The sequence below is a fragment of the Rhinoderma darwinii genome, chromosome 10 (genome assembly GCF_050947455.1).
Source record: "Rhinoderma darwinii isolate aRhiDar2 chromosome 10, aRhiDar2.hap1, whole genome shotgun sequence".
NCBI classification, from domain to species: domain Eukaryota; kingdom Metazoa; phylum Chordata; class Amphibia; order Anura; family Rhinodermatidae; genus Rhinoderma; species Rhinoderma darwinii.
Window position 1 is genome coordinate 33,059,420 of NC_134696.1, and position 26,615 is coordinate 33,086,034.

General features: G+C 42.4%; 1 protein-coding gene across 11 annotated transcripts in view; it reads left to right on the forward strand.

Annotated features, from left to right (window-relative positions):
- AGRN (agrin) overlaps positions 1–26,615 on the forward strand; it is a 380,231-nt gene that overhangs the window by 97,029 nt on the left and 256,587 nt on the right. For 8 of the 11 annotated variants that reach the window (XM_075839715.1, XM_075839712.1, XM_075839713.1 and 5 more), the window contains exon 3: positions 15,049–15,069. The exons of the other annotated variants lie outside the window; for them this stretch is intronic. In XM_075839715.1, coding sequence (XP_075695830.1) covers positions 15,049–15,069 — 21 coding nt within the window. The remainder of the gene's footprint in view (positions 1–15,048; positions 15,070–26,615) is intronic. 11 annotated transcript variants of the gene reach the window in all.

A 26,615-nucleotide genomic window follows, 5' to 3' on the forward strand; every position in this document is an offset into this window, starting at 1 on the left:
AAAACGAGTGCCGATCAACGAGACAGCTTGTTGATCGACGCTCGTTTGCTACTTTCACGAGAAGCTACGATCAGTGATGGATTTGGACAAGTTATCGCTACTACAATCGTTTGTCCCCATGAATTTCCATCATGTCGGCAGTGCATCTCCCTGTTTACACATGTGCTCCCAACAATGATAATATTTTCGGCTGCATAAACGATACGATCAGCCGATGGATGAGCGTTTGTTCGTTCATCGGCTGATCGTTGTGCTGTTTACACAGGGCAATGATCAGGAATGCATAAACGCTCGTTTGCCCGATCATTGGCCTGTGTAAAAGGGTCGTCACTGTCTACAGTTGGATAATTTTCTGTTTTGTCGGTAGACTGCTTCGCAGGTGGGTTTTATCTGATAAGGGATGTTATACTGCAGACAGGTCTCATTGTCCTGTGGAGTGTGCAATTTGTCCTACATGTGACACTGGCAGAGAGATTTCTCTGAAGGGGAAAATGAATTTTAATGAAATCTTGAAAGATGTAAAAATTTTATGCTAATTTTAATTATTCAAGACTGTCAGGAAACAGCTTTAAAGCTTTGTTGAAAATTCTTCTTTTTTGGGTTCACAATGAGGGTATGTTCAGGGTATGTTCCGAAAAAACGGCCAAAAAAATCGGAAGCAGAACGCCTCCAAACATCTGCCCATTGATTTCAATGGGAAATACGGCGTTCTGTTCGCATGTTGCGTTTTTTTACGCGGCCGTTTTTCATTGACTCTATAGAAAAACAGCTTAAAAAACGGCTGTAAAAAACACTGCGAAAAACGCGAGTTTGAGTTGCTGAAAATCAGGAGCTGTTTTCCCTTGAAAACAGCTCCGTATTTAATTAATTTTTTTTCATTATTGAAATTTATTAGATTTTTTTTAGTAAGAAGCTTTTTGTAAGTTCACGCTCTAATGTGCCAGATGTGAAGCTCAACTACAGGCATAGGCAGCGGCATAGGGGCCTTGAGGTTATGGGGCTCCACCTCTAGACTATGACTGGTGTCCAACAAGTACTGGTCTATGGATGCTTGTTTGCGGCACAGGTATAGGCATCTGACACTCAGTACTTTCTTAATATCTGCTAGGGAGCCTTTATTTTATAACAGCTGCTGGAAAGAAAGGGCCCAAACACTGTCATTTAATTTGGGCCCAATGCTGCCCTCGTTTCAAGCAAACATGATAAAAAATTTTTTATCTATGTCACAACCATATACTTGTCTAATTCAGAAAGGCAAAAACTAGATGTTACCAATGGAGAAATAAAATACAGATGTGGCAGAGCTGAGTTTGTCATTCAACACAATTTATAATATGGTATCTGTGGTTTTCCATAGAGATGCAGGTAAACCTGTTACATTATCTTGATTCAGGGACTTATCACAAAGCAGAACAATATATCCCCATAGAATGAAATGACAAATTCAGCTCTGCTACATCTGTATGTGTATGAATTTTACCTGAACAGGTGTCAGGCTTTTTAGCTGGAACATTGGAGTTGTCATGAAGTTTATTTATTCTTCATGTACTCTGTGATGAATCCTCTCTTGGACATGAGCCCCAGAATTAATTTCCCCTCCTGCTGAGCTCCCTCCAGTTTCACATTTCATTTAAGACCAATGGAAAGATGTGCAGCGTTCAGCCTTGTTCTTATCTCTCCCTCCTCCCTGCGAGCTTCAGGCTGCAGCCGAGCTGGGCTGGGAATACAAACGGATCCTTTATTCCCCGCTGCCACCAGAATGCCGGTGCTGATCATTTTCCCAGAGGGTAGCATTCCCCCCCGCAGACATAAGATACCATTGTGCAAACCTTACAGACTGTAAGATTTGCAGCATAAAAAGTGGGTATACCAGATGGACGAGCCAGATGACCACCAATATTACTTATTCTGTATATGGAAATAAAGACCTTTGGGAGCATAAGTACTATGTGGCGTGTGACCAATCATTTGGGAATAGGCAAGTGTTAATTCTTTGCTGCCACCATGTGATTGTCAACCGCTTCACTTTCAAATGCGTTTTTGGTTTTGTTAGATAATTGCCCATTTCCCAATGGGAGACCAAAACAAACAAAAACATGTTAGGCCCTGTTCACATCACGTTTTGAGCCTTCTGTCAGAGCTATATGTCAGGAGGACTCCTCCGATGGAATTCTGCAAAGTATCCCACATTATAGCATACATTGGTATACGTTGCCTATACAGGCCTCTCTCTATAGAGACATTTGAGACGAAGAAGGTTCTCCGCCCTGATAGAGCAGAAACGCTCCTCCGTGTGGTGCCGCCAGCAATGATGGGGTTAATGAGGGATTGATGCCTGCACGGTGCGGGTTCGGCATTTTTACACATTGGTGAATCGTTGCTCTTTTGAACTCCTGAAGTTAGGAGCTGGATCACAGAACAAAAGTTTGCAGGGAAGGAGTGAGTTCGCCCGTTGAAGCCCCAGTGAAAACTATCCATAAATAGACAGGGGCTCCTCCAGCAGAGAAATCCCCGGCCAGAGCGTTGGCAACTCTCTGGCTGGGGATTCCACTTCAAGAGGGAGCCCAAATGGCGCTATCTACAGGGAGGGGGGTATAACGCTATCTCCACGGAGGGGGTGTAGCGCTATCTACATGGTGGGGTGTGTGTCACTATGGGGGAATGGCGCTATATACAGGGGGTGTGTGGCACGATCTACAGAGGGCACTGTGGCAATATCTACAGAGGGCACTGTGGCATTATTTAAAGGGGGTGTGTGTGGCACTATGTAGAGAGGGCACTGTGGCACAAGCTACAGAAGGCACTGTGACAATATCTACAGAGGGCACTGTATATATTGGGGCACAAACTGGGGGCTTAACTTCTATATGGGGGCACAAACTGCCATTTTCTGCCGCTGTGAGTACCCCCGCAAAGGGGCCCGATAAGTCTATGTTGTCCAAGGGACTTGCCATTTATGCAAGAAAGAAAGAACAGATAACGGCTGTTTGGATGATGAGAGTTGTAGTTCACAGGGGACCCTTTCCACCGCTCACTGCAATCATTCTGCTCATCTCTGCTGCTGACGATCAGTTAAAAGTTACTTTCCTTCCCGCCTGTGAAATGGATCCGGGCTCAGGGAGCTTAGACCAAAATAACAAGACTGCACATTGCTCCTTTGTGTCTCCACTGCCAAGTCATTTGTTAAACAGTTTAAAACTAACATTGTGGAGGGGAATCCCAGAAGTCGGGCGGGAAATGGATTAACCCATTGAGCGCTGGACAGTAGATTTTGTTCTAGTGAGCAGTGGAATAGTTATGCCCAGGGGTGTAGCTATAGGGGGGTGCAGAGGTAACGCAGTGCATGTCCTGATTGCCTGTCTAGTAGCGCCTCTCTGCAGTACAGTAGTACATGTCCTGATTGCCTGTCTAGTAACGCCTCTCTACAGTACAGTACTACATGTCCTGATTGGCTGTCTAGTAGCGCCTCTCTACAGTACAGTACTATATGTCCTGATTGGCTGTCTAGTAGCGTCTCTCTACAGTACAGTACTACATGTCCTGATTGGCTGTCTAGTAGCGTCTCTCTACAGTACAGTACTACATGTCCTGATTGGCTGTCTAGTAGCGCCTCTCTACAGTACAGTACTACATGTCCTGATTGGCTGTCTAGTAGCTCCTCTCTACAGTACAGAACTACATGTCCTGATAGGCTGCCTAGTAGGGCCTCTCTACAGTACAGTACTACATGTCCTAATTGTCTGTCTAGTAGCACCTCTCTACAGTACAGTACTACATGTCCTGATTGGCTGCCTAGTAGCGCCTCTCTGCAGTACAGTGCTACATGTCCTGATTGACTGTCTAGTAGCGTCTCTCTACAGTACAGTACTACATGTCCTGATTGGCTGTCTAGTAGCGCCTCTCTACAGTACAGTACTACATGTCCTGATTGGCTGTCTAGTAGCTCCTCTCTACAGTACAGAACTACATGTCCTGATAGGCTGCCTAGTAGGGCCTCTCTACAGTACAGAACTACATGTCCTGATAGGCTGCCTAGTAGCGCCTCTCTACAGTACAGTACTACATGTCCTAATTGTCTGTCTAGTAGCACCTCTCTACAGTACAGTACTACATGTCCTGATTGGCTGCCTAGTAGCGCCTCTGCAGTACAGTGCTACATGTCCTGATTGGCTGTCTAGTAGCGTCTCTCTACAGTACTACATGTCCTGATTGGCTGTCTAGTAGCGTCTCTCTACAGTACAGTACTACATGTCCTGATAGGCTGTGTAGTAGCGCCTCTCTACAGTACTACATGTCCTCATTGCCTGTCTAGTAGCGTCTCTCTACAGTACTACATGTCCTGATTGGCTGTCTAGTAGCGCCTCTCTACAGTACAGTACTACATGTCCTGATAGGCTGTGTAGTAGCGCCTCTCTACAGTACTACATGTCCTGATTGGCTGCCTAGTAGCGCCTCTCTACAGTGCAGTACTACATGTCCTGATTGGCTGTCTAGTAGGGCCTCTCTACAGTGCAGTACTACATGTCCTGATTGGCTGTCTAGTAGGGCCTCTCTACAGTACAGTACTACATGTCCTGTACTGCGCTTTACCTGTGCCAGGATGAGTTGCTCCTTTGGACACAGGTGAGGACGGCTCCATGTTATATTTCTAGTACACTGTGTACTGTTTAACCCTGAAGAAGCTCCTGTCCTCATGTAGAACGTGATTTACAGCCTCCAGCAGCTGCAGTATTTCTGACTTTTATATGTGAGAACTTGCTTTATCGGTATTAGTTATTTGCTTAATCTTCATTTTTTCCTATCTGTGGTTGACATATTGGGGGCTTTGGAACCAATTCTTAGTTTTCCATAGTGTTGTGGTCTCAAGTTACAATATTTTCAACTGACAATCGTTGCCCTGGAACCAATTAATATTGTAACTTGAGGGACCCCTGTAATTGTATCCACTCTCGGCTGCTCTATGAGCTAAACAGTAGCACAAACTTCTCTCCTGTCCTGATGGTTTGCTATAAGTTATGAGTACAGGAAACATTCATCAACCAGACTGGATTGTCTTGACTAGATACAATTGTAGCAAACTCACAGCTGTAAGAAGTATTAGGTCTAGTGAGGAATTACAAAGTGTATTAGAAGGTTGCAGCATTTTTCCCTATATAACAATTCAGCTTCATTTACATAAAACAGAAAACCCCCTTTATCCACAGTATAGGTAATAATTTTCTGATCGCTAAGGGCTCCACCGCTGGGATCCCCACTGATCGTGAGAACAGGTTTCCGAACCCCCTGTTCCTCCTCACTGCTCGACCCCAGTGAGTATGACATTGAATAGAGCGTCGAGCATGCGTGCTGCCATTCCATTCAAAGTCTATGGGAATGAAAAAAAAAAACAGCCGAGTACTGCGCTCGGCTGTTTCCTTCATTCTCATAGACATTGAATGAAGCTGTGGGCACATGCTCGACAGTCACTTCATTCAAGCTCCTCCTCACTGTGCGGGTTGTGCTGAGGATCAGGAGGTTCGAGGGACCGGGACCTAGACATCTGTTGCTGAGACGTGGTTCCAGCACTGATAAGTGTAAAGAAATCCATGTTCTAGACTTTAATACGTCTTGTGCATTCTTACAAGGATCCAGCATCTGCTATCTCTTCTACAGTCCCCTTTTCTCCGTGGTCACAGATGAGAGCCGAAGCTCTTAGATTCTCCTTCACGTCTGTTCCTAATGAGATATTTCCGATGTTTCATATGGTTTTAGTTGTGTTTGTGGAGAAGATCAGACCTCAGGCCTCGGCCGCAGTTCATTTAGTTCTCATAATCATTTATGTTATAGTGGGGAAAATGATATTTCTACTCTTTAGGGAAAGAGGTTTAGTTCCAAATCATCTGTTGAAGTGAAGGCTTGTGGGATGTAAATCCTAAATTTGACATTAATATTATTTGTATGAAAAGTAGAATTCACCATCACTTCTCCAGTATCAAGTTCCCTTTTCAGTGTGATTACAATCTCCGGAGTTCCCCTTGTTGATTATAGTCACGGACTAGGGATTTGTGTAGAGATATGTCATCTCTCTGGAATATGGAGTACACAGGTTCTCATTAGCTTTGTCATTAATCCTAGCTCTCCTGACATTCAGCCAAAGGTAGAAGACAATTTTAGTTCTTCTGTATAAATGGACCACAGAGAAATTTCTACGGCCCCAAGGTCATGACGCTGAAAGATATGCTTGACGTCTCCTCATTGTGGCTATAGGTTATGAATTGTTTTTTTTATTTAAAAAGATGATTCATTCAAATGTAAATGAGTAGATTATTTAGGTTCAACATATTCAAGCCCATTATATAGTGTGTGTGTGTGTGTGTGCGTGCGTGCGCTAAAATAGACATACAGGTGTGTCCCTCCTTACCTTTCCTCTAATCCCAACATATCCCGAGATGTGTGGCACGAGATGAGCAGCTTTGAAAAAACACAGGATTTCAGGATACTCCGCCACGAGATGTGTATCCTTAGGATAGGCCATCAAAAGCTTATGGGTCGTTGTCCGACTTTGGAGACCCCTGCTGATCAGCTATTTTTGAAGGGGCCGCAGCACTTGCACGAGCGCTGCTTCTCCTTCATTTCGTCAACACGTATTTAGCGGCGATTCACAGGTGTTGCAGCCTTTTCTCCTATTCACTTCAATGGGGGAAAAGGCTGCAATACCTGTGAATCGCCGCTAAATGAGTGTCGATTCACAGTGAGCAAGTAGAGATTAAGGGGAAGTACGATAGTACGAGCGCTGCGGCCCCTATAAAATAGTTGATCAGCGGGGGTCCTGAAAGTCGGATCCCGACCCAGCTATTGATGGTCTATCCTGAGGATAGGCCTTCAATTTTTAGTGGCTGGAAAAAACCCTTTGAGTGTCTATATGTGGCCACCCAGTTGTTGTGGAGTGAATTACAGCCCGGAAATGATTTTACTAGCATATCACGATATTGTATTGAATTTGTTTCATGATAAATTGGAGTCCACCGAAGTCGAGAAAAAGTAAATGTGGAAACATATGAAGATGAATTACTTGCTCCTCCAGATAATTTTGACTCGTATTTGTAGGATCCTTCTGCAATGACAGATTTGTAAGGAGCTGCAGATGAAGGGTTACTACTTACCTTTTAGCTGGACCTTTATTATATTTTTTATATAACGATATCTTTCACTTTGAAAATGCTTTGACAAATATATTGGGCAACTGCTCATACAGAAGTCATAGAGAGGACTCCCACCCCCCTGTATGAGCCAATTGCCATTTAAGTAAACTGTTTAAGATGAACCTGCGCTTTACCCTTGCCCATAATACAGGGTAATGGCATATACGTTATACTCTATCTATTACAGTGTGACAAGTAACGAGCCATGGAGGAAAATTATCCACACTAATCCTCAGTCACGGTGCTGATATCAGGGTAGGAGCTGTGACTGTCTTATCGCTGACCTCCGGAACATCTTCATATAATAGAATATAACAGTTCGCTCTGTCATGATGATTATGACTATGTCTAGATATGAATACATTTTCCTGTCCACGTAGTCTAAAGTTTGTTGATTTTTTTATAGGGTGATGGTTGTGCTCCTGGTATCCTTAGTAATGTTATTTCAGATCTTTGCCAGAATCATGAATGTGTGTTAGTGGCCTGGTGGGGATACGTGTCGCCCGTTCATGCCTGTGTGGGCGATGGCATCCATCACTTGATTTTAATTAGCCTGTCTCGTTATCCATACAATGAATGGCTTTGGGTAATGAAACCTGTCACGAGATGAAGGGGGATTGATGGGAAAAAGCTTTATTTATTTATATATGAAGTCATTTGATTTGTCGTTCTATGTAGATGAGAATCCTCCGCGCTCCCACGGTGGTGATTCCTTGCCGCAGTCTTTGCACAGATATAACGTCTCATCTTCTATAGATACTGGGTTGTAATGTGCATCTTTCTTTTCGTATGGGATTTACTACTAGATGATAAAACTTTTGCATGTATAATTCACGTGGTAATGATGTAATGATGTCACCGACAACAGTTTGCATTCCTCCACATTGTTGTGCTTCATTGGCTGTAATTAAAGGGATAATCACGTCTGATGGCAGCAGTGCTTCGTAGATCAGGGTCTCGGGATTTCTGGTGGGCAGGGCCCTTAGAAATATATATCTTATTATTATAACCTGACATCTTACACTAGAAGCTCATGAGCCCAATGCAAAAACTATAACAGGGCCCCACAACTATTACATACCATTTATGGTACTGGTGTCTTCTTACGGGGCAATAGAACTTTTGAGCATCCTCCGGCAATAGGGTCCAGGTACAATTGCAACCTCTGCACCCCCTATAGTTAGTTACGGCCCTGATCTTACACTATACATTGGCTATAAACAAGGGAGGAATCACTGCCAAAGCAGCTATAGTGGCTGCAGTCAGGCTGTAATCTGAGGAGCGCTTTACCCCTGGAACATCAATGTGTGAAGTGTTGTCCATTTAAGCTCACTCTGTTTCTGACCTATAGGTGGCGCTGTAACTGCTCATTTCTTTTACAGTCCACAAATAATGAATGGTATTGTCCATTACAAAATGTTTTTTCAGAGTTGGTATTCATGGCAATTATTTTTTTTATAGTACATGTTGAGTGTTAAGAATAAACATATGTTCTGATAGATAAAATGCATCCTGCGCTGATGCTGACAGGTGACATAGCATTCAGTTCTAAACAGCGGATCCTGTGCACAGCTCAATGCCAGCAATTCCTCCTCGAGAATAAAAAAACTCCTGAGCATTTATATTAATTCCATAAAGTATTACATTAAAAAAAGTAAATTATTATCTGTCGCTCTCAAGATCCATTTTTCTTTAAGCAAAGAACCCATATTGTGGGGTGATCCTTACACTGATCTATTTACTGTACTAGAAGTTTTACTTGATTCTTTCTTGTACAAACTGGTGACACCAAGTGGTGAACATGAGCATTGCATGTTGAACTGCATTTAGCCATCCACTTATTGCAGTGCAAGAAAATTGGTAATGCTAAAAATGAAATCAAAAGTATTTTTTTGCTAATATTTTCTACAAGAGATATGATTTGCACCAAATAAATAACCTCTGCAAGGTATAAAATGTATCTGCATCCCCATCATAGAAGTCAATGGAGTCTAATACTATTGTTCAGTAATACAATTCTATTTACGCCTTTGTGCAGAATATGTATTCTCCCTAAAGCAGACAGATATAAGTCATTGAAGAAGAATGCATATTTTAGACTGTATTGATTTTTATAGGGAAAACACTTTGGGTTTTGGGGATCGACAAACACACCGAATATGCTGAAAATCCCAAACACCCATCTCTCCCTCATCTCTATATGATATAATATAATAAGATATGATTATTGCCACCATTTTTTTTGGGTTCGGCTGGGCAGTGGCTTTCAGTAGTGTCATATGTGAATGTAGACCTCCATTACCCAGGAGTACGAGAAGTCCACGTATCCTGAGATCTCACAGGTGAGGCGGAGAAGTTTAAAGACACAATTCCTCCCAATTCATGGATGCTTTCTTCAGCCGGACTATGCTAATTGCACCATTTGACTTCAACCAAGTGAAAAATTAAATCAAATCCACTGGGAAGAAAACATGGACAGTTTAAGGAAAAAATCTTAATCGCCAAGAAGCCTGGATAAAGCAAGCGGGTGAATTCCCAGACTCCTGCTGCGCACATTACACTTGATATTTCTCGTCTTAGCTCTTTTCTCCTGTTTTTCTACTTTTTTAGGTTAATGGCATTATTGTGTGCAATGCATCTTTTAGGAGGCTGCCATTGTCTGTGGCTTTATGCGGTAATGTCCAATGGTAAGCCCCCCGAGAGAGTGCCAATTCACCACATTAAAGGCCCGGTTGCTATGATACCCTATAAAATGTGGACATTAATTGCCAGTGAGTGATCACCGCCATGAAAACGGCAAACTCCCTTTAAAGTTGAGGGCTCTGGGGATTTATATTAGAATTACTATTGACATCGTTCACTTGTTATTATTTTCTTTTATTTGGGTAACATAGATTTCTCCTACATGTAAATAACAAATGGATAATTCCTGCTTATAGATATTTCTATTACAATTTAATAGATAAAAGGTTATTAATGTGCACTTTTTTTATTTTTTACTTTGGACTAATACGGTGCAGGCCACCGTGTTCAGACTTCCGTCCATAAATTGGAAGTTTATTTCACTCTTTTATCTTTGCTTTATTGTCATGATGGAAACGCCATGTCTCCCATCTACAATACTTCTCGATAGACCCATTTAACATCGGACATGCGTAAGGTAATCAAATGCAACTAAATTAGTGGCTGCGCCCACTACCCCCCCCCCAGGGTGGTGTCCCACGGCCATGCCCCTATATGCTATCATCTGTGGACAAATCGCAAAGGAAGTGTTTGATTTGCCTGCAGTACCACCGTATGGGAAATAATTGGGCTGTCCGTGTAATGCACGGACGTGCCAAGTCCTACAGAGTGAAAGATGCTGTTTTGTAGATACTCTCCGGCTGGCTAATAGATGAGGAGGATCCTGAATGGGGTATCCCCGCTATTAACTCAAGATTCCTCAATGGGCTATTTAAAAATCGATTTTTCTAAACCAAAAAAAAACCTTAAATGTTAATGAGCCTCCCATCTCTGCGGTCACTTTACCCCCCCCCCTCCCTCAACTCTTCTAACAAGTCGAAGGATTTCATATGAGCCTATGCAATGCAGTTTTGTAGTCTTACTGAGGGGCAAGGAGACACATTAGTATTTGTCTGCCCTTCATTTCAGCCCCCCATTTGTTTATTGCCCCCACTAGATTGGTTTGAATTGAGCGTCTTTCTAACGCTATAATTCCAGGTGGACCGCTTTGGTGATAGATTCTTTATAATGACTATAAAATAAGGAAAATAAACAAGAAAATGCAATTAGTGTTGTCATTTATTATGATTTTTGAATATTTTTGTTTTAATACAAAGTATTTATTGTATGTTCCAGCTTATACCATCAAAGTGGACTGGAGATATTTTAGGATTTTAGGTCACTTGCTCGCGGCAGCCAGTTACTCACTAGCTTTATTTTGGCCATGAAAAGGAAGTCTTGTTTAGTTTCCATGTAAAACTATTTAATTCAATTACATTTCCAAATAAACATGTAAGAAGCGTTGGTGTCTGGGGACTTGCGTTCTTTGACAAGTACATCAGCCTTTTCCTATGGGACATTGGTTGGGCTTTGAGAGTATGCGGCTTTGAAACCAGTGGGATTGGCTAACCATGAGAATCGTGAGTGGAGAATGTCTCGTTGGCTTCATGCGTGGAGAATGTCTCGTTGGCTTCATGCGTGGAGAATGTCTCGTTGGCTTCATGCGTGGAGAATATCTCGTTGGCTTCATGCGTGGAGAATGAGTTGGCTTCATGCGTGGAGAATGTCTCGTTGGCTTCATGCTTGGAGAATGTCTCGTTGGCTTCATGCGTCGAGAATGTCTCGTTGGCTTCATGCGTGGAGAATGTCTCATTGGCTTCATGCGTGGAGAATGTCTCGTTGGCTTCATGCGTGGAGAATGTCTCGTTGGCTTCATGCGTGGAGAATATCTCGTTGGCTTCATGCGTGGAGAATGAGTTGGCTTCATGCGTGGAGAATGTCTCGTTGGCTTCATGCTTGGAGAATGTCTCGTTGGCTTCATGCTTGGAGAATGTCTCGTTGGCTTCATGCGTCGAGAATGTCTCGTTGGCTTCATGCGTGGAGAATGTCTCATTGGCTTCATGCGTGGAGAATGTCTCGTTGGCTTCATGCGTCGAGAATGTCTCGTTGGCTTCATGCGTGGAGAATGTCTCATTGGCTTCATGCGTGGAGAATGTCTCGTTGGCTTCATGCGTGGAGAATGAGAAAATAATCTGAAGACATCATTTGTCTTGACTCATTTTCTTGTGATGTGATCTCAGGTTCAGTTTCTCAGAATGTCTACAATATTAGGCATTAGGTCTTGTAAATTGAGTCTCTGTAGAAGGACAATCACCTCTGTCTTGATTTCTCAAACAAATTTGTGTAAAAAACGTCTTTCCTTATATCTTCCACTCCGTATCATTAGGACATTCAGGAAAAAGGACCAACGGCGCTGCTATTAAATGTCGAGGCAAGGATATAAATAATTAATATTTATTTGTAGGACAGGGCTACGCGTTTCGACGCCGGACCGGCGTCTTCATCAGGCCAAACCTTCATCAGCCTGATGAAGACGCTGGTCCGGCGTCGAAACGCGTAGCCCTGTCCTACAAATAAATATTAATTATTTATATCCTTGCCTCGACATTTAATAGCAGCGCCGTTGGTCCTTTTTCCTGAATTTCCTAATATTTACCTGACAGCAAAACTCTTTTGCATGTGTACGGACCAGGCTGCAGCTTTATGCTTTTTTGATACCTACTGGTATCCAATCCTCAAGGTGAGCAATTTTCTTGTGGTCATATTGCACACTATACTCCCTCGCTTTATTGCACTATGTGGCGCCGTGTCTTCTTTTTATCTTTCTAATTTAGTACTCCGTATCATTGGGACAGAATCCTTTCAGATTGTCTGATGCCCACAAAAAGCTAAACCAGAAGATGTAACTGCGCCTACTCTAGAGTCACTGAGAGACACCTTTTTCCGGGGGTTGCAGGGATATGTCATGTTATCGTTCTTGGTTCTTCTGAATGTCTGAAAGGACAATACAGAGGTGAATGTGTTGAATTTAATATATGAGACTTTTTGTTTTTGAGGAGCATTCACAATATGAAGTTCCTCAAAGTGCCCTTTAACTTTAAAGGAGAAGTCTACCTTAAAGGGGTTGTGTGGGTCTCCTTTTTTCACAGAAACCGCTTCACATCTGTCCGTGGTCTGTGTCTGGTACTGCAGATCAGTAAATGAGGCAAAGCTGCAATATCTGAAACAGCCCATGGACAAGAGGGGCACTGTTTTTGGGAGCGGGGGCATTTAATATATCTTCTGACATATCAAAGAGACATGTCAGAAGATATCCTCAATCTTACAAATGTTCAAATCAGGTATCGACAGCATACTGTAGAGCACCAGAACTCATTTGGAGTACAGGCACTTACATGGGCCAATGATTGGGTGAACGAGCACAATCTCGAACATTCGTTCCTGATCATCGGCCCATGTATACATGCCCAGTGAACAGCCGACAAATGAGCACTCAGGGGCATGAAAATCATCGGTTGTCGATCGCACATCACCACATGCAAACAGGAATTTTGCTGCCGACAATAATAACACAGTATGTGCCCGAGCGATCGTACTATCGATCGTTTGATCACATACAGTACTGATGATTTCTCCATGTATAGGAGCTAAGCGAGCGCTGATCGACCTGCTATATGGTTGAACGGCGCTTGTTATGGGCAGGAATTCTGCACGTGTTAAAGAACCCTGAGTCTGAGATTTGAAACGTTTTGGGAATTGGTGGTGGACCCCTATTGATACCACCTTCTCATTTCTCTATATGATGTCAGAAGCTGTAGGACTTTCCCTTTAAATATGCCACATCACAAATATGAAATATTCTAGAGCTGAAACAATGAAACAAATATTTTCTTCTTATCTTAGTTCCTATTTCAGTGTTTTGCATCTTCTGCAGATATTTGATCCGAATTACCGTACCTTGAAAATATATGTGGCTGTCCTGAGTCGACCTGATTCTCAGACACATTAAAAAGCGGAAGGTGGGCGAAGCCGTATGACCCAGAGGAGCCGGAGTGAATAGCAGCATAGTATAAAAACCTGGGCCCTTGTGTTTGTTGGAAGCATCAATGTGGATAATATTCCCACATACCACATGCAAGGAGAAAGCTTTCATTTGGCAGAACAGGATCAGGAAGGAAGGATTCAGTTACACAATAATAAAACATATGATCACAAATGCTTCTAAACAGGATTTGGGAACATTTAGTCCAATGGCAATAAGTACAAATAATCATAGAATCCCACCGGGGGCTCTTGTAGCTATTGGATTTTACTTTTCGAAGTTTCCATTTGACTGCTAGGCCTGTACTGTATCTTCTTCTCCCACCTTCTTCTATTGTAAAAAGCTTTAGGACATTTATATTGTATTTCAATTTATTTTCTGATCACCATCACCCGAACGCTAAGTTTATCTACAACATTTCACGTGTCAAATCGACACAAAGTGCAGAATAACTTTATAATTAGTTTTCTCATCTTGTACTGATTTGATCTACGTTCCTGGTTAAAGCTACATTTAGAAATCAATTGTATTTGTGTGACCAGAGACTGAGTGGTGCATTATGGGAGCGCAGGTCTCAGTTAGTCTCTGTTCACACTAGTGTCATAGTTTTCATTTTGAAAAGATCCATATCATATGTTATATGACAGATCCACTTTGTAATGGATCCTATTGACTTATAATGAGGTCAGTCATTTTTTTTTAACCAGGTAGCTTAGCATACTGCACTATTTTGCCCACCAACATAAACTTAGGAATTGAACCATAATGTCAATGTGAACAGACCTACACAGTTAAAGCTATGCTGTGAGGTCACATGTCTGACAGCAGAGTGAAGATAAACTGTTGTCTGTCTCCAATGGCAACCAGCAGAATTTTGTAGCTATGGGTGTGTATTAAGAAAACTATATGAAATAACTGAAAATCATATACTACAAGTAAAATATATAGTAGTTACTCAATAATTATGTAGATTTGCATCAAAAACCCTGTTTATGGTCCAGTAGCACAAAAGCAAATGGAAAATCATGATGGAAATTTGGATAAGTGAAACGTAATGATGGTCTCTTTGCAGCCAATTAGATATCTGCTTTTATTTTTTAGCCTGTACTTGGAGGAAAATGACAGCTTAGATCTGATTGGTCCTCTGCTTTTATTCACGCTGACTCATGGATGTGTGAAGTGATTTATGTTACTTTGGCTATTATTTTCTGCTATACGACTAACTTTTTCTTCTCTTCTTCTTAATGCACCTGCTTTCTGTAGAGCACAGGAGGCTTAGTTTTGGTAAGTAATGGCCTGTCACCCTCCGTCTCTCATGCCCATTCTTTACCTCCCCATCAGTTTCATGAAGTAGCATTAAATGTGCCGACTCATCGCCGCTTATCTCCATTCTGCAAATGATGGATCACAATCCTTGCTTGCTTTGCTTTGTGGAGTGATAGAGCTTACTCGGACGTGACCATTAAATTGGCAGAAAAATAACTTGTAACAAGCAGTGGCATTTCACGATAAATAGAAAAATAACGATTCGCACATGTGGCCAACTGAGGCAAATGTAAGTTTGTATCTCTACTAGTCCAACTTTGAATGGTATTGCAATTCATCTAAGGCCCTGTTCACACTGAGTTTTTTGGCGCTGTTGACACTGAAACTGCGCCAAAAAAACATCCGAAGTCAACTCTAATTAATTTCAAAGGGAGGCGTTGACGTTTTTTCCTAATGAGCGAAAAAAAATTTTGAGAAGAAAAAGCGACTTGCTCTTTCTTCAGGCGTTTCCGTCTATGACCTCCCATTGACATCAACGGGAGGCAGAGGAAGCGGTTACGCTGCATTTTTTGCCTCAATGGCTGCGGCCGAAAAACTTTGCGAAAAACGACGCAAAAAAAGCAGCAGAGTGAGTGCAGGCAGATCCAGATCTGCCTCAATGTTCCTGAAGGCAGATTTTTCTCCCTGCAAAAAACTCTGTGTGAACATACCCTTAGGATCCAGCATTTCATTACACACAGAATATCGACACGTGAAAACACTTGACCCATTGAGGCCCAAGTTATCAATCAATATATTCCAGAGCGAGTATGTCAGAACATATGGTGAAAAGAACAGGTGCCACATATATAAATGTATTGGGACAACAATTACATCTAGTAAAGGGTTTTCCCCATCACTAGCATACGCCAGAACTTTCTGATCAGCAGTGGTGTTCACAGTGTAAAGGGCCTCATAGCAAAGATAAAACTTAGGCCCCTTTAGCGGCTGCTTGAGAACACCACATTCCTAGTCACCTGCGATGCACCCGGAGGTGCCGGGGTTCCCCATCCTATTTTTATGGCTCTAGTACATTTTCCTTGTTTTCTAACATTGCCGGACATGTTATGACGACAGTCCCGTGCAGGTTCTCATTACCTGATAAAATAAAAACAAGACCTACCTGGAATTGGCCCCCTTTTCTCCACGAGCCCCATAAGCAGCCGCATGTGCTACCTCTATGGTAGAGATCCTTTAGCTAACACTGCCTTTGTTCTACTGATCAGTGGGGATCCCAGAGGTCGGACTCCCACTAATCAATAAGTTATGACATCCTATGAATATACTATTACTTACTGGTGTGAATACCAAAATAAATGGCTGGACCTGGCAAAAAAACTCTGTGTGAACATATAGACTGCAAGCAGGGAGGAGAAAAGCCACACTTCCATCACCATTTTATCGGCCGTTTTTGACGGATCCGTGTGTCCGTTTTTGTCAGAAGTTTGGATTGGTGGGGGTCCGAGAGCTGAGACCCCCACCAATCGCTACAACGAAGCAGCTGAAGTCCTCGTGTGAGCGTTCAGCCGCTTCGTGTCTGTTCAGCTTTTTCCGGTAAGCCGATGTATTGGAGTACGGGCTCATAGACTTTCTATTGTGTCCGTACACCGATACATTTATTTCCATAAAAAGCCGAACAGACACGAAGCGGCTGAGCGCTCACACGAGGGCTTCAGCTGCTTCGTTCTAGCGATTGGTGGGGGTCTCAGTGCTCGGAACCCCACCAATCCAAACTTCTGACATGTCTCTATGACATGTCAGAAGTTTGTCGAACGTTTAGCTACACTAAAGGCTCACAGATGTTCAGCGCTTATCATACCGGTGGCATCTAACAAGCTATCAGGAACACTCAACTGCCAATGACCACACATGCCATCATGCTATATTTAATGTACTGTATATTCATTACATTATAAACTATTATATTCATTTGTATAGTTATTGTATATTTAGAAGAAGCCACAACTGGCCCAGTATTATAAATGGCATAGGGTACAGTAGGTGGGGGCCTCTTTACAGATTTTACAGTAGGACCCAGTAGCTTAAAATTACCCCTCATGTTGCCAGGTTAACTGTGGGCCCCCAAATTGTTTGGACGTGGGTGCGGGTGCAATTGTTACCCCAGCAATTGATTAACACCTTCTTAAACTTGCTGCAAGCTATAAAATATGAAGAAACTGTGCAGCTGTAACCTCTGGAACAGGGCAGGAGCATTGGACTATAGCTCAGGAGCTGATCAATCCCAATACATTTGACCCAAATACATGAACACCACTTCTGCTCCACAGCGTGCACCTCAGTTGTACTGCTCCTCTAAATATCATCTCGCCTCTTATACACAAGCACAGGATCAGGCACTAGGGATAGTTGTGAACTATGTTATTATCAGGGATATTCAGGGTACCCTGCCCCCAATTTATTATGAGGGTTCAGACAGAATTTTATGAGTCCAGACTACTTGCACCCCCTTATATATTGAAACTGTCATAGATCAAGTCTTCCCTTGGTTGCAAGTGTTGTATTCATCTCCTGGGTGATGAAGGAGATAATAGTCAGGGACGCCATGATCTCATTACTGCCAATTTCTTGGGTGCACTTGAGTGGAAGGCTGGTGAAGGATTTGTCATTTAGTGAAGAGATTTGTTAATGACAAGTTTAAGGTGAATTTAATCTGTTTCCTCCGGTAAGATCCGATTTATCATTATCCCTCATGATTCTCCACAGTTAGAGGAAATCTATTTGCCGTGCTTATCAAAAGGTAATACTGACAATGGGTCCAGGGGGATTTCATCCAGGCTGCTTATTTGTGATGACCTGGTGAAGGCTACTTAAGATGTGAAGTTGCTGTACTCCAAGTGCTATCATATTCAGTCGTCCTGTCCAGTGGATAATATACAATGCATATAAAAGAGCAATGTCACCCATGTGTCAGATTCATCAGGCCAGGGGTAGATGTCCACTCACGTATTGCCATAATTGAGAAACCTTGGGGTGGCATTACTGTTGCATGACAGTCAAATCCTTAGGAAAACATTGTGCAGATCTATGCCCACCATGTCACACTACAGGTACTCCATTATGAGAAAACGGGCACCATAACAGTTACGTGGCATGGCCCATTCAAGTTTTTCGGAGCACAGCTCGAGGATAAAGGCCATATGACTCCGTGCACCCACAATGGGCTGCAGAACTGGTGCTGGCTTTATTGCTACTGGCACTGGGGTTTCTACAGATATGTACTATTAGTAGCCCAGCCTCAAACCCACACAGGAAAGAATATGTATAAATGTGATGCCTTGATGTAAAGCTTTATGGTCCCATAGAAAAGTGGTCTCCAACTTGTGGCTCTCTACTGCAAAAATGCAACCCTTAAGCCTCATGCACTCAACCGTATTTTTGCGGCCGCAATTTATCCACATTTTTGGTGATAAATTCGGAGCCTATTCTTTTCTAGGGCCCCATGCACACGACCGTGATTTACACAGGTTAGTGCGGGGGGCGCAAATCAGGACAAGTCATTTTAAGATCCGGATTTGCGGAATGACCAAGACTGGTGAACTGTTGTGGATCCGTGAGTCCTGATGACACACGGATGCACAATAAGGGTTTTTTTGCTGTCCGACAGACCACAACATACCCATTGTTTTGCGTAGCGCAAAACCAATGCGGTCCTATGCATGAGGCCTTAGCATGTCTTGAAAGCCACAGCTGTCCGGGTACGCTGGGAGTTGTAATTTTGCAACAGATGAAGAGCCGCAGGTTGGAGACCATTGCTATAAAGTAAGATATTTTTTTTATGCATTCATGAAATTTACTACTATAGGATAGAAGTGACTGTTTTATGACTTCACTCAAGTTGAAGTCAAGTGTGGTCTGACATGTCTGCGTCCTCGTCTGTGTCCTAATATTTATCGAGATATTGTGTTTGTAACAATTATAATTTTACTATGTAGAAACATTTCTTACTTTTCATCAAAATTTAGCAGAACTGTAATATGGATATAACACACGCATGGTTTATATACAGGAAAGATCTGTGCTGCCCCCTCTTGGTGGATGTCTTATACAACGGAATTTGCATCTCTAGATTGTATCCTCTGTATTATTATATAACAGTACATAACAATTAAGTCGGTACATGTACAGGCCGACGCGTTGGTGACGTTCCATTTCTAGAACAGCTGTAGTCTCGGATATTAAAACTTGTCTTCTGTGGTTAATTGTAATGGAAAGTTGCATTCCTAACGCTGTCTACAGCGTAGGACACCTTATTAGTTGGCTTGTTTTATGTCAGTAAGTCCTTGTGTCTAGTTTTATATACTTAGCTGCGTGTATAGGCAGGTTTTACATGTTTGCATATCCAGTCCTAATATGTCTTGAGGCTCCTTGCTTGTTATCTCAGCTCCATAGCTGGAGGTTGCAGTGTTTGGAATATAAATATAGCCCTTTGGGAACGTTGAGCGCGTTCCAGTTTTGCCGCTTTAGTAGAAAATTAGTGCAACTCAAGCGTGTTAATTTGGTCACATGAAGGAGCGCGCAGGGACCAGCCTGGAAGCCATCAGTCCCGTGAACCAGTATTATATCTGCTGCTGGTGTCTAGTCACACACGTCTAGCATTATGTGTAATTGGAACTTTCTTAGAAATGACAATGTATATGACAAGTCAATAGGTATTGTAAGTGAAGGAATCGTCGTCGTCTTCTATAGACTTCTCTATGAAGTTATCAGAAGAAGCGCCTGGTGCATTGCAATGGTCTCGGTACGCTCTATTCCGCTTGTTAGCAGGGATGACAATAGACTAATGCTTTATTCATGGACCTAAACTTGTGGGGAAGAGATACCAAGCGTAATTACCCTCTCCTGCTCCTTCTAAAGGACGGGAGCCCAGGGAGAGAGAAAAAAAAAACCTGTTGCCTGTGACGTCGTCGGCTTTTGTGGGCCTCGTTAAATATGAATGTTCTCTTGTGAAGAAAATAATGGATTATGCCCACAGATATTTGAATAATACATTGCGGATGACTTGGGTGTCATCAGACGGTTTGAAAAGCAAAACATGCAGTCAGGAAAGCTTGGGGTTCTATTCACAGAAATTAGCAGTGGATGAGGGAGCGGATTCATCAAAGAGAAATGTTTAGCGCCGCTACGGAAACATATGAAGAAGAAAAAATTCACTTTTAGGAAATATTTTTGCTCTTTTCCCCATTAAAAATACATAAGGATAATATACCAGTGTCTCGTCTCCCCACCCAATAGGGAAAATTTTGTTTTGTGCTTGTTTTTGTTGACTTTTATTTTTCTTTGAAGGAATTATTTAGTATGGGTATCGTGGATAGAGCGTGTAGGCCTCATGATAGCTTCTAGCTGTGTACTGGAAGGGGGTAACACACAATGAGCAGACAAGACAGAAGAATAATGTGTAGACATTTTTACGCGGGGTTTGTTGTGGAAGGGGCTCTGTGTTGAAGAGATGGAGAAGTTGCAAATTCACTTGAGGTCTTTGAGTTCAAATGTTTCTCTTCGTATGAATAACGAAAATTCTAATTGCCTGAGATGACACTCAAAGAACAATTGGAAGATTTGCTAAAGCTAAACTTGGCAGGATTCCGGCTCAATTTGCACAAAAACAAAACAAAACCGGGCACATGCCTTAAGCCAGATTTACTACGTGTTTTAGACAGTTTTTGCTTCACATAAGACAGTTTTGAAAAGTGTCTAGAAAGGGGGCATGGCTTAGAAGACACCAAAATTTCACCAAAATTTGGGCAAACAATATTGGTCTAAAGTAAGCCAACCAAGAGGAGGCATAAGGAAAATAAACATGTCTAACATGTCTAGGAAGATGCGCCAAATGTATCATACAAGCGCGCGCCACTGTAAAACATTTGATACATCTTTTGGAGGTCTGTCTAGTTTTAACCTGTAATAATTAATCTGGCCCAATATTTTTTTAGGAACTGCTCATCCTGGTCTTCCTGGTTCATTTATAAGGCCGGGTTCCCACAGAACGGATACGCTGCGTAAAAATCAAGATTTTTCAGACAGAAATTCCGCTGTGGAGGAAAGCCGTTCATACTTACCACCTCACTCCTCCAACGTCTGCTCTGGCCTCCCTGGATCACATTTCAGGCCATGTGACACTACAGCCTGTGATTGGCTGCAGTGGTCACATAGGACGCAACGTCATCCCAGGAGGCCGGACTGCAGAAAGGAGGAGGAGGTTCTGTGTAAGTATGATTTTTTTTTCTTCATGGCTGTAATTACGCCGCGAAAGTCGCAACACTTGGCTTTCTGTTGCAGGTTTTACATCCCCATTGAATTCAATGGGGCAAAACCCGCAACGGAAAATGAACAAAATCGCCGCATAAATTGACATGCTGCGGAATTAAATCCACACCGCAGGGCCTCAGTCACACATTATACGGATAGGTAATATAGCACCATAATCTGCTATACAAAGGTTTTTTTTTCTCACAGAATCATTTGGAACCCATCGTATGCTGCATTCTAGAGGTTTCCATTGCTTCTAGGGTAGATCACAGTACTTCATGGAGCCATCCTACGGCAGCACACAGAAAGACTAAACTCCCTAATACAGATCAGTAGGGACTCTAATACTTTTCTTTGTACAAGGACCATTGTTATATAATCCCACATTTTATCCAAATGTAATATACAGAAAGCGGAAGATATTAACTCAGCATGTACCTGATCCTGCCAGGCCATGTAAAAGTCAGAGCAATTTTATTAACAACTCCTCAAATAGATAGCCATTGTCTGCGGACAATGTAGCCGCTGGCAGGGTGCAGTTATGGGGTGACAGTGACTTTGTTATAGCATATAGTCGGTGTCGTGGAAAGTTAGTATGCCCTGTGCTGCTGAAAGACCATTCCCATCAGGTCACCTCGTGCCTGAGTATCTTCAGTAATGGACTGACTGTAACAAAATTCAGCGTTCAAAAACCAATTTTCTGAATTGTGTAGTGTATTGCAGCGGTATCCGGCTATTCCGAGAACTTCTGAAATACCCATATAACAGAGATAGCAGAGATCTGTGGGGTCAAGACACAGAACGTGAATCAGAAATTATAATTGTATATATTTAAGTTCCACCATAAAGAACTAATCAGAAGTATCACAATAATCATGACATGCCTGGTAACACAAAAAGCTTAAAGAAAACCTGTCAGCTCTCCCGATGTGTCTGTTTTAGTAAATACCCTTAAAATAACAATTCTGGAGCATTTTTGCATTATTTTGTCCCTCTGTTATTCCTCCTGGAAATGTATGAATAAATTGACAATTGTGCATTATTCTTCACTTTGTCAATGGGGCGTGTCCCTACGCAGTCTGATATTGTCAGCACTGATTGGACAGTGTCAGAGTTTGTTGGGACACTCCCATTGACAAGGTGAATGGTAACTCCCAGTTGTCAGTTTATTTATATATGTCCCGGAGGAATAACAGAGGAATATCATAATGCAGTGTTCTAAGAAATGATGCTCCAGAATTTTTATTTTATGGTGAATACAATAATTTACTAAGACAGACATGTCGGGAGTGCTGAGAGGTCCTCTTTAAAACCTCAGCCTATTCCCCTTTAACAGATGTTAATAATTTCAGGTTCAGCTGAATTTTTATTAAATAAATGAGTGTATAAAATAATGAGTGTATAAAAGGTTGAACACTGTTGGCATAAATAACTGTTTTCTGTTCCAGCTTTATGACTAGATATTAATTCAGGGACAATAAAAGGCAACATGGGAACCTGGACATAAACTATATGCGTTATATTATGGTATCTTATGAGGCATTCCTGCCCCATGAGGGTTGTGGTACCAGACTTTTTATCTCTTACTTTATATAGATTATGAAATGGGATGGGAGGTGTCGCTTACAATGAAAAGCTAGAAAAATTGGGCTAAGGCTTCATTCACATCTGCGTTGGAGTCCGTCAGAGCTTTCCGTCAGAACGGGACCCCGAACAGACACAAACTGACACCGTTTCCATCACCATTCATCGTTTCCATCACCATTGACTACGCTATTGCTTCCGGCAAAACGACGGGTCCGGTGCACAATAGAGATAAATGGAAACCATGGGCACCGGATCCGTTACCATTGAAATCAATGGGGATGTGGTTTCCGTTTGTGTCAGTTTGCGTCTGTTCAGGGTCCAATTCTGATGGAAAGCTCAGACGGAACGCCAGAATGGGACCCCAACACAGATGTGAACGAAGCCTTAGAGGTGATCTTATTAACATGTATAAGTAAATGTTTGGTCAATACAAAGAACTAGCACATGATCTGTTCTTTCGAAGGACTTTACAACCGACCAGGGGCCATTCATTGTGTGTGGAGGAAAGGCATTTTAGACATCAATATAGTAAAGGGTTCTTTACAGTAAGGGTATGTTCACATGCTTAACAAAAAACGGCTGAAAATATGGAGCTGTTTTCAAGGGAAAACAGCCTCTAATTTTCAGCCATTTTTTAAGCAACTCGCATTGTAGCATTTTTTACGGCCGTTTTTGGAGCTGTTTTTCTATTGAGTCAATGAAAAACAGCTCCAAAAACGGTTCAAGAAGTGACATGCACATTTTAAGATTTTTTTTTTTTTACGCGGCCGTTTTTAAAAAAAAAACAACAAACGCCTGTGGGAACGTTTTTCCCATAGAAATCAATGGACAGATGTCTGGAGGAGTTCAGCCCCCGCATTAATAGCCATTTTTTGGGGTGTTTACGGCCCAAAGAACGGCTGAAAATAGGCCGTGTGAACATAACCTAATAATGAAATCCTACCCAGCCAAATCAGCAATAGAGAATTAAAGGGGATGTGCTGAAAATATAGCAAAGGCATACATACCACCGAGGAAGACTATGCAGCTGCTATAGGCCCCTCGGAGGGAAGGGGCTCATTCCATGTTTGTCTTATTGCTATTCTAATGTGTGGTGGGAACCTGCGCATGGAGGTGTTCTGGACAGGTGCTGTGATGTCAGCAAACAAGAAAGTGCAGAATGTATGGACGTCATGCACATATGATGGACTCCAGGACCTCCTGTCCCAGGCGGTTAGGAGTAGGGTCTCTGCTCTGGGGTCCCCTTATCCTTATGTACATTACTTTGGGTAGTAAAATAATGAATGTAGAGAAGAGATGTGAGAGTCAAAGAGTGAGTATTAGGGTATGTGCACACGTAAACTGCTTTTACGTCTGAAATTACGGAGCTGTTTTCATGAGAAAACAGCTCCGTAATTTCAGACGTAATTGCTCGTCCTCGCATTTTGCGAGGCTTCTCTGACGGCCGTAATTTAGAGCTGTTCTTCATTGAATTAAATGAAAAACGGCTCAAATTACATCCAAAGAAGTGTCCTGCATATAATGTATATAAGTGTCCTGCACTTCTTTGACGAGGCAGTCATTTTACGCGTCGTCGTTTGACAGCTGTCAAACGACGACGCGTAAATGACAGGTCGTCGGCACAGTACGTCGGCAAACACATTCAAATGAATGGGCAGATGTTTGCCGGCGTATTGGAGCCGTATTTTCAGGCGTAAATCGAGGCATAATACGCCTGAAAATAGGTTGTGTGAACCCAGCCTTAGGGTATGTTCACACGCACTGTTTTCAGACGTAATTCGGGCATTTAACGCCTCGAATTAGACCTGAAAAGATGCCCCTAATACGCCTACAAACATCTGCCCATTGCTTTCAATGGGTTTTACGATGTTCTGTTCCCACAAGGTGTTATTTTACGCGTCGCTGTCAAAAGACGGCACGTAAAAAGACGCCCGCGAAAAAGAAGTGCAGGTCACTTCTTGGGATGTTTTTGGAGCCGTTTTTCATGGACTCTATTGAAAAACAGCTCCAATAATGTCCGTAAAATACGCCGCGAAAACAGCTCCGTAATTTCAGACATATTTTGCTAAACCGTGTGAACATACCCTCACATTTAAAACCATGTGCTTTGTTGGAAATGAAGCACTCTTGTATCCAGACCATCTTACATAGTTAGGACTTATTCACACGAGCGTATTTAACGTCCGTGATACGCGCGTGAAAATCACGCACGTCGCACTGACCTATGTTAGTCTATGGGGCCGTTCAGACAGTCCGTGATTTTCACGCAGCGTGAGTCTGCTGCGTAAAACTCACGACATGTCCTATAGTTGAGCGTTTTTCACGCATCACGCACACATTGAAGTCAATTCCGGTGTGCTGCGCGTGATTCGCGCAACAGTTGTTAAAGAAACGAAGGGAAAAATAAAACCACCTCCTTCATTTCTGTTTCTAAACATAAAAACAGAGTGTCATAACGATGTCATATGCGCGAAAATCATGCAGCCACGCACCAAATACAGATAACACACGGTACAGCAACGTGCAAAAAACCCACACGCTCGTGTGAATAAGGCCTAAGGCCTTAGTAAGGTTGAAAAGATGCACATGTCCAACCAGGAAAAGAGAGATTTGAATAAATGGGAGAGGGAGGGTTAAATCTTAGACAACCCTTCTTGTGATTGTGTATGTAACCACTAATAATGTGCTTGCAGTGATCTGTAAAGCCTGCATTGCTGAAGTATTTATGTAATTTCTGAAGCGTTATCTCAATCTCTTCAAGTTGTCCTCATCTGACATGCATACTACAAATGAACCAGCAGATGTCGCCAGTGCACCATAAAAGTTTAGAGCAGGTGTTTCTGCAGATTGTAAGTCAAAGGTGAATACCTGCCTTTTCCTGTTGAGCACAGAAAGAATTGCTAGGCATGCTGTGCGGAGGGAGGGGTGGCTGTCCCACAGCATCCAGCAGAAAATACGCAATTATTCCAAACAGTGAGCTACTCATCACGAGCGCCATTGGATCTCAAGTAAAATGTCGTTTTACAATCATTGCTTAAATGACTGCGCTGAGTCATGGGAGGATTTATTACATGGTAATGCTCTGATTAATCAGAGAACAGGTAATATATTCCGGCAGCTCCACAGGGGATGACAGACATTTTTATATTTTATGCCTTAAGCCTTTTGTTGATCTTTTCTTTTCCATCCATAGTTGCACACACCAGATCCTCTGAAGGTAATGCTTTCTAGCAGCGTAACACCACAAGTACCAGCATGGTCGAGCATTGTAGTCCACATCATATGTGATCTTTCTCCTGATCCCAAAAATCACCGTTGTAGCTTACACTTAGGGTCAGTGCACACGTTGCGTAAATACTGCGTTTTTTCCGTGACGGAATTAGTTGTGGAAAATCCGCAGCAAATACAGTAGCAGCAAAGTGGATGAGATAAAACAAATCTCATCTACACGCTGCGTAAATACTGAGCGGAAAAAAACGCTCAGAAATTGACCTGCGGTGAAAAATTGTATTCCGCAGCATGAAAATTGTATTTGCGTAACCGCTGCTTATTTGTTGCAGGTTTTCCCCATTGAATTCAAGGGGGAGGTAAATCCCGCAACAAATAGCGGAGACCGGCCTGGATGACGTCAGGGGTCTATCTCCTGGGATGGCGCTTCATCTCATGTGACC